Source organism: Abrus precatorius, unplaced genomic scaffold (assembly GCF_003935025.1).
Source record: "Abrus precatorius isolate BTA unplaced genomic scaffold, Abrus_2018 Scaffold2, whole genome shotgun sequence".
Lineage (NCBI taxonomy): Eukaryota > Viridiplantae > Streptophyta > Magnoliopsida > Fabales > Fabaceae > Abrus > Abrus precatorius.
The window spans coordinates 32,539,107-32,554,951 of record NW_020874362.1 but is presented as its reverse complement, the minus strand read 5'-3'; the positions used below and the strand labels follow the sequence as shown (position 1 = coordinate 32,554,951).

Here is a 15,845-nt window from a genome sequence, read left to right as displayed (position 1 = left end):
CTTGATTTTCAGCCTCTTTTTTTATCATTATAGTCACGTTGTTGACGATCTCACAATTCAAAATGGTCCAACAATCGCTGGATCTCACTACCTTAGGTTTTTGATTTAGCTTCAATTTCCTTGAACCTAGTGTTCTTAGCCATGAAGAGCAATGAAAGCACTAATAAAACAGAATGATATGACTGAATTTATTAATAGAAAGATTCAATTCAATATTGGAACAATGTCTAGTATAAACGTAATTAAACAATGAACAAAACAAGAATGAAGTCAACATCGAACTATCCTCACGAATCACAAACTGGATTTCTGTAGTTGATTCTACCTAAACAGAGAAAAGATAGTCAAGAAAGAATTAGAGGAAGAAAGATCAGAGGAGAAAGACATAAGAACATTCAGGAAGAAGATTCATACCATCAACATGTCTTCTTCCACAATTGTAATCTTTCAAATACACGTTCTTCTTGTACTCACGTGTGCTTCTTCTAATCGATTCCTTCATTTCTGGTTCTTGTGCCACGTGTCCTGAAGGACCACCAACCAATTTTGATGCCAATTCTCCATTTTGCCCTTTTATGCATGTTACAGGGAATAAGCATCACATTTTAACTCTTCCAATTGTATACTCTTATGCTCTTTTAATTGATACGCTTTGTTTTTGCCATGCATTCCTTCTTTCTTTTTTTTTTGTCTCTATAGTATTGTGACGGGAATAAGCGTGTATGCCCAAAACCCAAAGTTATCATATATTTTTTTTCCAGTTATAATAATAAAGTATTATTTTCTTTCTTCATCTTATACACATTGTTTTAACATAACAGTTTATTTGATAAATGTCCTTGATTAAATTAAAGACTTGTTATCATAATAGAGATTATGAAAATGAGAAACGTGTCTCTTATAATTTAATCTAAATTGTTCTTGATCATAGAACTATTATAAATAGGACATTAATAATCCGAATAGATCAATATATATGTGATAGTATTCATTGGATGAATATTAATAGATCTCATTTATTAATTTACATATATGGATGACGTACATATGTATGTGGTCATTGAACTGATGCAAATTGAGAATTTTTTATGGTTAATATTATTCTAAACTGTCAATAGAAAATTCTCTAGAAAATATATATATAATTTTCTTTGACCTGAGTATATCATAGTGATCAACAAGTTATTTATTATATTTTAATTGTAAACACCTATTGCTTTAGAGCACTAGTTGAAAAATAATGGATATAATTGAATACTTGTAGGATTAATGATAGTTTAAGAAAGAATCTATCAACTCTAAATAATGAATTTGAGCTCTATTAAAAATTAAGACCTTGACCAGAGTAATCGAATGAAAAAAGAAATGAGTTTTCTTAACTTGTTAGAGTTTTGACAAATTATACCATACTTTAGAGTTAATTCAAGGTTGTAAGGATGGAAGAAAATATTATATTATTTTCTAATGGTTCTTAAAAGTAAAATATAAATTACTTCATACTACCCGGACGTTGAGGAGTGTTGCTAGACACTAACCTTGATTAGTAAATTAATGATTATTAATTTATTACCGTCTTGGTATTGAACCAACAGAGTCATACATTAACGAGTGTTTTAATCTTTGTAAAAGAAAATTTTTTATTATGTGATGATTTAAATTGTAGAATTTATTTTATCAAATAAATAATGTTTCTTTTAAATGAAATATTATTATATATTCTTTGCTAGCACCAAGGATATTAATAATGGGGTAATTATAGAGTACAATTTTGATAACTGACTAAAATTCAAAAGTTGAAAATGCAATTGACTTGGTCAATAGTTATCAACAAAAGAAGGAAAACCAATTGATGGTTACAAGATAGTGGAGCAATAAGCAAGGCACTAAAAATTTGATTTTAAACGTGAGTCCACGAGTTAGGAATTGATACAAATATATTATTATATATATCAAACCAGGTATTGTTCATGTGACACTAAGAAAATACAAGATCAAAAGTTCCTTTCCTCTCTCTCACTTTGCCGGTGATCGTTTCATAGTCAAAGAGTTGACGTAAATAATTAGTCTCGATGTGGATATGTGTGGGGTCTTCACACTATTGAAAAAATTTTACAATTCGAAAAATCATAAACAGTACATAATTTAAACTTTTTCATCTGATCTGATATATTTTGGTACAAAATGAATCATATTTTTCCGTTGTTAGTGTTAAGAACACTAGTTTTTAACATAACATATTGCTATTTGTCCACTTTTTATTATGCGACTTCAAATCTTTTTTCTTTGGAAGCGTTTTAACCTTACACTTAAGTGCGTTTTATCGTGTGTGCTGGCATCCTTAATAATTCATCAAGTTAGTATAATTTTGTTTGGGAAGCGAACAAGGGAAACAGGAAGTTGCTCTTGATTGTTTGAAGCAAGGGTTGATCCCTTTGAACATTAAGAGGGAATGCAAAGCGAAAACTCATTGTAGGATTGTGACTTGGTGGTTTTCGAAATGGATGTACTCCTAAAAGCGTGTTATGCCATAAAAATTGGACATAAAGCAAGGACCATGAAAACAAGGTGAAACCTTGGAGAGTGCACTGATTCAAGCCTATAAAATCATAATTTTGAGCCTAATTAAAATTTATATAGAAATAGGCTTTATACTTGTAGGAATAATTTTTATTGTCTTGTCTTCTTTTCTTTATAGTTTTAAGATGCAGTCGCTTTACTAGAAGAAAGTAACAGGACATGAGAAAAGCCTCTAAAAAGATGTTCACTAGTCTCACGAGGAAAGCAACCCACGCTTATCAGTTTCTCCACAAGACACGAGTTAGGGAGGCTACGCTCCTTTTTCTTATACACATCTTTATTATATTGCATGATTCAAACTTGCAATACCACACCGAAAGTTCATCAATGAAACCCTTAGTCTAGACATTGCCACCAAATCATGACCCTCTATTGTTACGCATCTCCCTACTGGAGTCACTAATTATTTTTGCACTAAAATGGATATTAGGGGGGCTTACAAAGCATAGAGAAGAAGAAAAAGGAGATTTTGCAACATATCAAGGTGAACAATAAGAAGTGTTTTTGATTGAAGTATTGATGAATACTTGTACATCCCAATCACATTTATGTTCATTTATTGAGATATATCCAAATAACACATTAACTGCATAAGTACAAACAAAAGTGATGTTTTAATGGACTGGGACCAACAAGTTCTAATCCTTGACTATTACATAGTGTTTGAAAAAAGGAGCAAACATTCCTTCTCTTACTAATAAACCACCCATTTTAACGTATTACGCTGAAGTGAGGACATAAGCTTCTACAAAAAGTGAAACACTCTTATCTTGTTGACAATCTCGAGCTTCTTGCTTTTGTAATCGGATGGTAAAGATGAAAGTCAATCTGCTGAAGAATATGTGATACATTTGCAGCATATGAAGCTTGGTGTCTGTGTCCTAATTAGTTTTGTTTTTGGTTTCTTTACTCATGCGAGGTAGTTTGTGTGCCTTTAGATATGTATTTCCTTGTTAATTTGATTGTGTTTTGAATCCTCGTCTTACCCTTTCGTTTGGAGCAGACTACTGCTTGAATAATTGACTATGGGAAAGTCATTTATAAAAGTTAAAAAAAAAAACTAGAAGAGAAGTAATGTAGTTAGGCATACATGATGTCTCGGTTCATTTTTCCCTTTTGACAAAGAAAGACACAACATGGTGGTCATAGGATCTGTAAGAGCACATGTTGTTACTAAGAAAAAGGTACAGAGTTCATGTCATAGGACCTTGCGTTGCTAAGCTTCCTCCTGTCATGTGTTATTTTATGTACACGCACCAGCCATTATCCATTGATTGCGTCCTATACAAAAGCCAATTTCGCTACTTCAATCACTAGTCCAAACCAGAATTTCGCATTACTTCAAATATGATTTTTTTCTTCAGGTTTTTTTAATACGTGCACATGTTAATGAATTACGAAATATTATAGTTTTATTGAAAACTAAAATATTAAATGTTATTAATACATTGAATCATGTGATATTTTGTTATTTCTAAAAAAATAACCCTACATCAATTTGTATTATGTGTTTTTGGGTATAACAGCTATGAAATGGAACGCTGCCAGATTAGTGTTTCTTTGTTGCTCCTTGATTAGGGGATAAGTGCTGCATACATTGATTATTGTCAAAACACACAACAATTATCTTCAGCTCTAAAATGCATTTTGCTGACAAAAGCTAAAGTGAAGAAAGCAATAAAATTAGTCCAGGTTCATGGCTAAATGTTTGGATAAAATATTCTTTTAATTCATATTAATACAATTTTATTATCTTTTAAACCTCTAGCTATCATCATTTAACAGTGATGTAGCATGTATTTTATCATGTCATATTATATTACACCTTAGAATAAGCAAAGGCTTTAGCCACCATATCTTGGAGCCGGCTGATCCTTCAACAGTCCATTTCTCTCGTCGTATTGAACACAAAATATATCTATTATTTGGGTCGTCAATTTCAGTGGACGAGTTGAATAGGACAATAGATATCAATATACGTACGGTTAATTCTATTTATAAAAGTAATTAAGGTAATTTTTATGGTATTTTATTAATTAAGATAATATTTTATGCTTTATATATATAAAATAATTATTACTGTTAATTTTATATTAATAAATAATATAATTAGTAATTCATTTAAAAATATATAAATATTCTTTAATTTTTAAAATATTAAAAGAATACAACTATTAATTTAAAAAACATATATAGTATTTTTTCAAATTTACAATATTATAATAAGCCCTAGTAATGAATTATTTTAAAATAGGCGAAGCAGATTTTTGTTTTCCCTCTTGAATTTCATTGGCCCACTTGTGCCACACGTAACAGCAACCTTTGTCTTTATGCATGCAAATAGTAACAATACTCGTACGAGATATTTTACTCCAACTCATTTTCTTTTAACTAAGAAAAAGATAAGGGAAAAGAATTATTAAATAAGATAGATAATTTAATAAACAGAAAAAAAATATTTATAGAAAAATTTTATAAAAATAAAATAAATTTACGTATGTATTAACCTTTTCCTATGCACCTTCTTTAAAAATACATTAACTTATTTGCATGTATTTATATTGTAAAAATATTTTAATCATCATTCAATAATATATTCTATTATTTAATGTGTTTAACGGGGCATGATTTATCAAGGTTTTTAATAACAGCATAACATTACAACGTTAATGAACGACTAACCTTTTTATATTTAAAAATATGAAAATTATACTATTTTCTTATTTATGCCTACACAATTAACCCTGGATCTAATTATAAGTTTTTTGAATTAAATTTGTAAAACCAATGTAATTTTTATATTATTATTTGAATATATGTTGTCATATTAATTAATAAAATTGGTAATATATAAGTTAATTTTTTAAATAACTTATACATAAAGTATTGAATGATAACATAAAATAGGCTTTTAAAATAATACAAATTTAGTCCCCATCGATATTTTTATACTCAAAATCTTCAATTTTTAACCACAATATTTAGGGTTTATAATAGAACTGAAACATGAGAGATAATTTTAAATATTTAGAAGTAAGAAGTTTATATAATATGATATTATTGTTTAAAGGGAAAAATATTATTATTATTTTGGTTGAAATTTAATATTGTGATTGAATAATTTTGAATAAAATATAATTTATTTATTAAAAAAAATGAAATTTAAGATTTTCAAGTTGACGAAAAAGGACACTAAATTTACTAGATTTAAAAGTTGACAAATTTAATTTGTTAAATTTAAGGTATGCATACTAGTCCCGATTCAATGTATCTGCAAGGAGTAATGAAATCGTCCAAATACATTTATCACTACCTCCCCACCATCACAAATCATTTCTCAGATGATATCAAATTATCAATATTTCATTAATTATCTATTTAACTCACATATAACTCGGATGATTATTATTAATTTTGCTTATGACAAACAATCATAGTATTTTCTGAAAAAAATAAAAATAAAAATCTTATTTAGCAGTGAAATTGAAAAAAGTGAGCCACCAAAAACCAGAACCGCTCCATATATATAATACTAGACCCTGCACTTGGCAAAGCACTCAATCATCAACACTTGCAGCAACCATGGGAGAAGTAGACCCAGCTTTCATCCAAGACCCACAACACAGGCCGAAGCTTTCTAGCATACAAGCTGAAGGAATTCCCGTAATAGACCTTTCTCCAATAACCCGCCACACATTTTCTGACCCTTCTGCTATTGAAGCCTTGGTGAAGGAGATTGGAAGTGCATGCAAAGAGTGGGGTTTCTTCCAAGTAATAAATCATGGGGTACCCTTAATTCTTAGGCAGAGGATCGAGGAAGCCTCAAGGTTGTTCTTTGCACAGAGTGTGGAGGAGAAGAAGAAGGTTAGCAGAGATGAGAGCTCTCCGGTTGGTTACTATGACACGGAACACACCAAGAACGTTAGGGACTGGAAAGAAGTGTTTGATATTGTAGCCAAAGATCCCACTTTCATTCCTGTTACTTCAGATGAACACGATGATCGTGTTACTCAGTGGACTAATCTATCACCTCAATACCCTCCAAACTTCAGGTACTTCATCTTTAATTTGTTTTCATGTCTGTTAAAAATATGGAAAATATCAAATATATCGATTATTTTTAGAATATTTTTTATGAGTTTATATGATTAGTTTCCTTAATTCTTTAGTTTTTTTATCTTCTATTTTCCTGTTTTGTATTTGCACATGCGATTAACATCTTATAGATGTTGATAAAAAAAGTTAACATATAAATAAATCAATCAATAATAATACATATTATTTTTTAATATTTTATTTTTTTAACAGGAAGAATGTTTGGATCACACTTTTTAAAAAATTATTTCTTGTACCACTCTTTCTTATTAATTTAAAATTATTGAAATTTATAAAAGTACGAATAAAAATCATTAAACAAGATGTAACACATGATTTTTATAATTTTTTTTATTAATTTTACTTAACAATAAAAGTTTTATTTAGAATAGTGTTAAAAAATACCTTGTGATATTTTTCTTTCGACAATGTGTATTAAATTGAACTGTAGATGGAGAATTATTGAATGGGCTGTGATGAAAATGATGTGAACATGAGCAGGGTTATAGTACAAGAGTATATTGAAGAGATGGAAAAGCTGTCCTTTAAGTTGATGGAGCTTATAGCTCTAAGCTTAGGCCTTGAGGCAAAGAGGTTTGAAGAATATTTCATCAAAGATCAAACAAGCTTTATTCGACTGAACCACTATCCTCCATGCCCTTACCCTGATCTAGCTCTTGGTGTTGGTCGACACAAGGACGGTGGAGCCTTAACCGTTCTTGCCCAAGATGAGGTTGGAGGACTTGAAGTGAAACGTAAAGCAGATCAAGAATGGGTGCGTGTCAAACCTACGCCAGATGCTTATATAATCAACGTCGGTGACATTATTCAGGTACCACTAATTATGTAGCAAGTATCAACACCTCTCTTATTAGAACTGTCATGGATTAGTATCTTTTCAAAATTTGTGCCCCGTATTTAGCTATAAATAAGAATGAAGATGTTGAAATTTTACTGACTTTAAGGCTAATGATTATTGGGTTTGTGGAATCCCAGTTTTGAATTGTTTAGTCGTTTTGTTAGACTTGAGAATTGGAGTTGTTTTTGTAGGTTTGGAGCAATGACGCCTATGAGAGTGTAGAACACAGGGTTATGGTTAACTCTGAGAAAGAAAGGTTTTCCATTCCGTATTTCTTCTTCCCTGCACATGACACCGACGTTAAGCCTTTGGAGGAGCTCATAAATGAACAAAACCTTTCAAAATACAGGCCATACAAATGGGGCAAGTTTCTTGTCCACAGAAAGAGCAGCAATTTCAAGAAGAAAAATGAGGAGAACATTCAGATTTATCATTATAAGATAGCTTAAAGGATAAGATATTAGCAACCCCACTTAGCTTATGCATGTAAATTGGGGTTGTGATTGAATGTTTATGATATGAGGGATTGTGGTCGAATTTGCTGCTACAGACTACTAGTGTCCATGATGTACACAAGTAGCATCGAATAAAAGAAACTAGAAAATTAGACCAATATCATTTATCATATTGATAACCAAAATTGAAATTACATTGGTTCTTGATTTTATTGTTTGACATTTTTAGTTCCATGTATATCGTTTAATAAGATTCTTGTCGATCATAAACTATTTCTTCATTATTAAAAAGATAACCTTTTCCATCATGATTTTTTTGATTAACTTGCACGAAACTTAATTAGAGCAAGGGAACAAATTAGTCCACCATCACTCCGTTTATGACGATGAGGTACATGTCATAGTTTATATTTATGCATGATTAAACAATAGCAACCGTCCAAAATTAGTTTCTGGAGCTTTTGTTGAAACGCTTATTTCGTTGGCCAATAAATTATGCATTTGCTGCATTTGTCTCTGCCGAATTTCAATCACTTTCAAAGCATTTATCTCCTTATAATTCATTTTATATAAATAAACACATGTATAATATATTAATATTGTATTTTTTTTTATATCATAAATTTTTTTACTAAAAACAATCATATTTGAATTGAATAGAACTAACATGGATAATAAAATTTTCTTGCTGAGTATTTAATGTAACTGTGTTTATTTATATTCAAACTCAATCTGTCTGTTTGGTGGTATATCAATATTGTATATTATTGATATATTTTTTTTCACATTTTAATATATTATTATATAATGAAGCTTTCAACTGTTTAAGAAGATGACTCGATAGGCAGACCCTGTTTTATTATTTTTTTAAAATTAAAACTAAATAAAAAATTATGGAAATTGCTTATATATATAATAATATTTTTAGAAATAGGATAACTTACAATAATTTAAAACAGCATATTCTTAATTTATCTTTCACATACTTTTCAAAGATTAATTAACTATTATAAATAAAATAAATTGAGTAAATAAAATTAGTAATTTTTTTAAGCATTGTACGCATATTGTTAAATTAAAATTAATTTTTAATTAAACTATGAAGATTTAATTAAATTTTGATAAAACAGTAGAAATTGACGAGTTAATTTAAATATTAAAAATTATATTAGTTTTTAATTATTTTCATAATTAAATTTGAAACTCTGAAAATATCCCATAGTCTATTTTTTTTTAAAAATTATAGACACATAACACAACTTACTTGTAAAAACCTTATTTTTTGTTGATAAAATATTATTTGAGAGTGTGTAATTTCTCAGAGTTTATAATTATTATTTATATTATAAGTGCATTATTTTTAAATTAATCTGGTAACTTTTTTCTAAAAAATTAAATATACACAACTTAAAAAATAATGGATAAAAAAATAAAATATACTTTAAATTTAACTTAAACTCGAGACAAAAAAATTAAATTAAAATAATTTTTGTCAACTGATGTAATGTATGTGTTTGATAGCTTTTTTTAATAATCTTTTAAGTTATATAAATTTATTTATCCTAAATTTTTTATTTTCAATTTACAAAATTTAAAATAAAAGATATTTTATAAAATTAAAAGCTAATAAAAAAAATTAAAATTCATATCTTAAAATATTTTATTCACACAATTTTAAGAATGAATTTGAGAATTTAATTGGGAGAACACTCCCTCTCATGGCGAAATCTATAATAGAAAGTAACTCGTGTAATGAACAAACACCACGTGAGGCTTATGCTTTTGCAAATAAACGTAATGTTACAAATAAGTACATGACAAAGAACAATAGAAAAAAACAGATCCTTAATTGAATAAACTTCACTAGCAAAGTGTTCAATCATCAGCACTAGCAACAACCATGGGAGAGGTAAACCCAGCTTTCATCCAAGACCCACAACACAGGCCAAAGCTCTCTACCATCCAAGCCGAAGGAATTCCCGTAATAGACCTCTCTCCGATAACCCATCACACAGTTTCTGATCCATCAGCTATTGAAGCTTTGGTGAAGGAGATTGGAAGTGCATGCAAGGAATGGGGTTTCTTCCAAGTAATAAATCATGGGGTGCCTTTAATTCTTAGGCAGAAGATGGAGGAAGCATCAAGGTTGTTCTTTGCACAGAGTTTGGAGGAGAAGAAGAAGGTTAGCAGAGGTGAAAGCTATACCTTGGGTTATTATGACACCGAACATACCAAAAACGTTAGAGACTGGAAAGAAGTGTTTGATTATCTAGCCCAAGTACCCACTTCCCTTCCTGTCACCCCAGATGAACACGACGATCGAGTCACTCGGTGGACTAATCCTTCACCTCAATACCCTCCAAACTTCAGGTACCGTCGTATTTACTCAAATGTGAATAAATTTCAACTCCATAAGTTATAACTTTCATTTTAAAACGTAATTCAACGTAATTTTATTGAGTTTCCGCTTATGTTTTGAAAGTAAGTGAAGTTTCAGTATAAACTGCAAATTTTAGGATAAAATTGAAGTGTTCTTGGTATATTTTAATGAAAATCATTAACTTTAACCTTAATTTAAGTAATTAATAATAGAAAATTTTAATGTCACTGTGACACTTAACAAATGGTCTTGTGTTCAATATGATGTGAACAAGAGCAGGGTTATATTGCAAGAGTATATTCAAAAGATGGAAAAGTTGTCCTATAAGTTGTTGGAGCTTATAGCTATGAGTTTAGGCCTTGAGGCAAAGAGTTTTGAAGAATATTTCATCAAAGATCAAACTAGCTTTATTCGACTCAACCACTATCCTCCATGCCCTTACCCTGACCTTGCTCTTGGTGTTGGTCGACACAAGGATCCTGGTGCCTTAACCATTCTTGCACAAGATGAGGTTGGAGGACTTGAAGTGAAGCACAAAGCAGATCAAGAGTGGGTAAAAGTGAAACCCACCCCAGATGCTTATATAATCAATGTTGGTGATATTATTCAGGTAAAGACTAAAAAATTGAATCTGATTTTTTTTCTCCGAGTATATTACTTATTATATACCTAAATTAGTGGAGAGAAACTATTGTGTGAGGGTTGGAGTTGTTTGTGCAGGTTTGGAGCAATGATGCCTATGAGAGTGTAGAACATAGAGTGTTGGTCAACTCTGAGAAAGAAAGGTTTTCCATTCCATTCTTCTTCTTCCCTGCACAAGACACTGAAGTTAGGCCTTTGGAGGAGCTGATAAATGAGCAAAACCCTTCAAAATATAGGCCATACCAATGGGGAAAGTTTTTTGTCCACAGAGTGAGCAGCAATTTCAAGAAACAAAATGTTGGGAACATTCAGATATATCATTATAAGATAGCTTAAAGGGGAGTAAATTTGCGGCACCACATTTAGCTTATGCATAAAAATGGATATGATGTGTGGAAGCGTTGATCCAAGGCAATGTTTCTGATATGAATGATTGCGCATCATGTATTCAAGTATTACCCAATAAAAAAAAACTAAATTAATATATCATTTATCATGTTCATCGCAAAACTTGAAATTGATTGATCTCTAATTTCCTGTTCTAAAATTTTAGCTCCCTGAGAATCGTTTGGTAAGATCCTTGTTGATTTTAACTATTTCTTTATTATAAAGTAGTTAGCCTTTAGCGTCATTATTTGTTGAAATTAACTTGCATGAAGACTACAATGCATAAAGGAACGGACAATTTTAACTCCTCTCTGTTTATGAAATGTTGTATATCAAATCATAATTGATATTTGGGTCTTGGGTACTACTTAAAAAACTAATCTTTAGTTGTACAACTTTCGTTCAGTGGCCTCTTTGTTGTGCTGCTGAGTCCATATTCAATAAATTATGAATTGTTTGCAAGAATTTGGATTTTTTTAATATTTTTGCCAAATTTCAATCGCTTTCAAAGCAATTTTTTAAGACAAAATAATTAAAGCAAACAAATCCATTTCTCTCTAACAATCTTTTTTTATTACTTACGAAATGTCGTCCATTTTAGTGTTAAGAAATTATGATACTTCCATCATACTTTTTGCAGGTTTTTTATCAATGTTTTTATGCAAGAGTACATATTATCATTTATTTAACATAACTGAGAAAAGCCTTTCACTTAAGTAAGAAAGGGCACAAAGAAATTATAAAAAATTTTATTATTTGAATTATTAAAATTTTGCACCGAATATTAGTGTTATTAATAATTTTGTAGACATTTATTATAACTATATGAGTCTTACATTAATGAGCTTTATTAGATTCAATGTTAAACTTATGTAATTTTTGAATTTTAACCATCCTCATCTTTGTTTATTGTGCAAACCATTTCTTGAGCTATACTCAATTTTTTAAGTGATTCTTAAGGTCAATGAAAGCCAACACACAGGCCTAAACACCCATGTAGGTGACGAAATGAGTCAAAGCAAAGATGGAAGTAACTTAGTTCAAACGCGACTCAACAAATATGTCTCGACAACCCGAAGATATTTCAATAAAATGAGTGATGACTTTCACAAGCAAAAGGGTACCAATAGTTATCTAGATTTTAGCCAATTCAATATCAATTATAGAAATTTTGAATTCACTTAGACTCAACTTGTGGGCAATTACACAGGATCAGTTGTAGCAATCTTTCAATTAAGTTTTAATTGCAATTTGAGACAATAAATACATGTATTTTTTGGTTTAATACTTCATTTATGAAATAATAAAAGAAATTATTAAAAAGACACGTAAAAGATATAATAAAGCTCTTTTCCTTTATAAAAAAAATGGATGCAATCAATCCAAAAGTTTGAAAAAAATCATCAAGGTAACAAGTGTTAACAAATAATTCCTGAATTCTTCCCGTCTTATTTGATTTCAAGAGTATGGTAACAAATTCATGAGATGTCATCAAATATTTTTCAATACATTTGAATCAACATTATCTTATAAAGACACGACACCTGATAGCATAACAGAAATCAGTCCAGGTTCAATGTACATAATCTTCCTTTTTTTTTATATATATTTAGATAGTAAGAATCTTAATCAAGTGGTATTTTAACTCTTAATAGGAAATATTCACGAAATGAGACTAACATTTCAGTAATTTCTTATATATATAAAATTGGAATCCAAAAATTTAATTTATGGAAAACAAATATTTACTGCTTTAACTAACCATTATTAATCTCACGTACAAGCTTCAAGTATTTGCACCAAAATATTCTGAACAAAGAAAAATATAACAATGACGAGCATGGGAGAGGTAGACCCTGTTTTTCTTCAGGCACCAGAACACAGGCCAAAATCCTCAGTGATAGAAGCTGAAGGTATCCCTCTGATTGATCTTTCTCCCATAAACTACCAAGAAGAACACACCATCCCAGAAACAGTTTCCTCCATCCAAGGCTTGGTTAAAGAAATAGGAAGTGCATGTAAGGAGTGGGGTTTTTTTCAGGTAATAAATCACAAGGTTCCTTTGGATAAGCGTGAGAGGATTGAAGAAGTTGCAAAAAAGTTCTTTGCACTTAGTTTGGAGGAAAAGCTGAAGGTGAGAAGGGATGCTGTTAACGTACTAGGTTACTTTGAAGCAGAGCATACCAAGAATGTAAGGGACTGGAAAGAGATTTACGATTTCAATGTGCAGGAACCTACTTTTATTCCACCTTTAGCTGAACCAGTTGATGAGCAAAACGTTCAGTTCCAATGGGATAATCGCTGGCCTGAAAATCCTCCTGAATTCAGGTCACTCAATACTATATAGTTTGGTTATCTATATTTCTGTTATTAAATTTTCTAGCCCTGATGTGAGAAAATATTTAAAAGGGTTATTATTTTAAAGGACAATTATGTTTGAATACTTCAAATGATGTCCTTTTGTGTTTTATATGATACACTTATGAGATGCGTCTGTGTATAGAAAAAATTAAAAATTTAGTGATTTAAATAAGGTATTATATTTGAAATAAATTTATTAAACATACAATTTTTTATAGAGTATGGTAGTAGGATAAAGCAAAGTTGTTATTGTGGTTTGATCACAGTGAAACTAACAATTTTGTATACTAATTATGCAAAATACTACTGATATGATACCAGAGAAGCATGCCAAGAATATGCAGAAGAAGTGGAGAAACTGGCTTATAAGTTGATGGAACTTGTGGCACTTAGCTTAGGCTTAGAACGAGATAGGTTCCGTGGCTTCTTCAGACATAACACCAGCAATATCAGACTCAACCATTATCCACCTTGCCCCTACCCTCATCTGGCTCTTGGTCTTGGACATCACAAGGACACTGGTGTCTTGACTGTGCTTGCTCAAGATGATGTTGGTGGACTTGAAGTTAAGAGAAAATCAGATGGAGAGTGGATTCGAATCAAGCCCATTTTCAATTCCTTCATAATTAATGTTGGTGATATGATTCAGGTATCATTTCTCACCATCTAATTTATTTCACAGTTTAGGTGTTACGGACGACCTTTTTCTTTTCTTCCATTATTATTAGTGTGATCGTTGCTCCATATTTATATTATCTTTTATACAACATAGAAGCAATAAGCTCATATACCCCCTATATGTGAACATATACAAGACTTTTATTCGTTGAAACTGTTTTTTACAATTCCATGTAATAATCAAAATAATTTGTCTGTATTTCTTAAATGTTGCTGGTACTATTTATTAATAAAAAAATATTTCTTTTATTTCAGTAATTTGCAATAATATTTAATACAAATATTTTATTAAAAAATTAATTTTAGTTAATAAACAACGCCTAAAAAGTTATTTTGAGTTTTGTCCAATAAAATTTCACTTTAGTGATCAGTGTAAGTAGGAGAGTATAGCCAACAATTTCAATTAGAAATGATTTTTAAAACATTTGACTCATATCACTGAAAATTTAGTCAAGTCGCGTGTTAAAAAATTAGCCCAAAAATTAAAATGAATGCTAATTAGTTTTCTCAAAACCAAATGTCAACCATTCATGGATGTTCTTTGGAGATTGCTCCATTGCCTTTTGGGCCTGGATTTTGGGCTTCTTTGAAATGTATAAAAAAGAGTATAAAACACTCCAATTGGGATCAAAATAGTGTTTTTATTTTATCCCTCAAAGAATGATTATTGTTGTTGTAGAAAAGATTGACAGAGAACCAAAGTAGTGAAGTAGAAGAGTAGTTAGCTTTGTTCTAAATCCTCTGGCCTATGGTCATTAAAGATGGGTCTGTTTGTGCAAGCAGGTTTGGAGCAATGACGCCTATGAGAGTGTAGAGCACAGGGTTATGGTGAACTCTGAGAGGGATAGGTTCTCCATTCCGTTCTTTCTGAAACCAGCACTCTACACTGATGTGAAGCCCTTGGAAGAGTTGACTCACGATACAAACCCTCCCAAATATACATCAATCAACTGGGGCATGTTTCGCACCACCAGAATGAGGAGTAATTTTGTTAAATCCAATGTTCAAAACCTCCAAATTTATCACTTCAAACTTTCCCAGTAGCTTATTTACACTTTATTTGGACCAAAAGAGTGAAAGAGAAATAAATAAAATAGAGATGAAATTAAAAATTTGTAGTTTTTGGATTAATATTAATAAAAATGGAAACCCATTCATGGACTTTTTTTGGTCTAATAGAATACTTTTTTATTTTAACAATATAATGCATAGTCTTAAAATCCAAGCCCAATGTTACGTGGGACTAACATTTTTATTTTTTTTTCTGGTTGTTTAGTCAATGGGCGTGAGATAAAAATTTCAAGTTTTGTATTACCAATTCAAAGAGTTAATTATAAATCCAAGTTGTGAGAGGTTTATAATTTATCTAGCTGAACCCTTCCAAACTAAATCTTTATTAGTCTAGCTAGCC

The 15,845-nt window shown here is 30.4% G+C and overlaps 3 protein-coding genes across 3 annotated transcripts; all 3 read left to right on the top strand.

The window, feature by feature from the left end:
• The first annotated feature begins 6,146 nt into the window (after positions 1-6,146).
• LOC113858638 (protein DMR6-LIKE OXYGENASE 1-like) lies at positions 6,147-7,993 on the top strand. Its single transcript, XM_027491355.1, has 3 exons — positions 6,147-6,629; positions 7,174-7,504; positions 7,723-7,993. Exons 1-3 carry the CDS (start codon positions 6,160-6,162, stop codon positions 7,978-7,980), a joined length of 1,059 nt encoding a protein of 352 aa, XP_027347156.1. The 5' UTR covers positions 6,147-6,159; the 3' UTR covers positions 7,981-7,993.
• A 1,884-nt stretch (positions 7,994-9,877) lies between these two features.
• On the top strand, positions 9,878-11,344 carry LOC113858969 (probable 2-oxoglutarate-dependent dioxygenase At5g05600). The gene is made up of 3 exons (XM_027491781.1): positions 9,878-10,356; positions 10,646-10,976; positions 11,087-11,344. The coding sequence occupies exons 1-3, from the start codon at positions 9,887-9,889 to the stop codon at positions 11,342-11,344; spliced, it is 1,059 nt and encodes a 352-aa protein (XP_027347582.1). The 5' UTR covers positions 9,878-9,886.
• Positions 11,345-13,235: 1,891 nt separating this feature from the next.
• LOC113859016 (protein DMR6-LIKE OXYGENASE 1-like) lies at positions 13,236-15,478 on the top strand. Its single transcript, XM_027491832.1, has 3 exons — positions 13,236-13,723; positions 14,078-14,405; positions 15,218-15,478. Exons 1-3 carry the CDS (start codon positions 13,236-13,238, stop codon positions 15,476-15,478), a joined length of 1,077 nt encoding a protein of 358 aa, XP_027347633.1.
• Positions 15,479-15,845: the final 367 nt, after the last annotated feature.

Coding starts and splice junctions, on each gene's coding strand:
- LOC113858638 (XM_027491355.1), top strand. CDS start 6,160: ATGGGAGAAGTAGACCCAGCTTTCATCCAAGACCCACAACACAGGCCG. Junction 6,630..7,173: donor CAATACCCTCCAAACTTCAG/GTACTTCATCTT, acceptor GAACATGAGCAG/GGTTATAGTACAAGAGTATA. Junction 7,505..7,722: donor ACGTCGGTGACATTATTCAG/GTACCACTAATT, acceptor TTGTTTTTGTAG/GTTTGGAGCAATGACGCCTA.
- LOC113858969 (XM_027491781.1), top strand. CDS start 9,887: ATGGGAGAGGTAAACCCAGCTTTCATCCAAGACCCACAACACAGGCCA. Junction 10,357..10,645: donor CAATACCCTCCAAACTTCAG/GTACCGTCGTAT, acceptor GAACAAGAGCAG/GGTTATATTGCAAGAGTATA. Junction 10,977..11,086: donor ATGTTGGTGATATTATTCAG/GTAAAGACTAAA, acceptor TTGTTTGTGCAG/GTTTGGAGCAATGATGCCTA.
- LOC113859016 (XM_027491832.1), top strand. CDS start 13,236: ATGGGAGAGGTAGACCCTGTTTTTCTTCAGGCACCAGAACACAGGCCA. Junction 13,724..14,077: donor GAAAATCCTCCTGAATTCAG/GTCACTCAATAC, acceptor ATATGATACCAG/AGAAGCATGCCAAGAATATG. Junction 14,406..15,217: donor ATGTTGGTGATATGATTCAG/GTATCATTTCTC, acceptor TTGTGCAAGCAG/GTTTGGAGCAATGACGCCTA.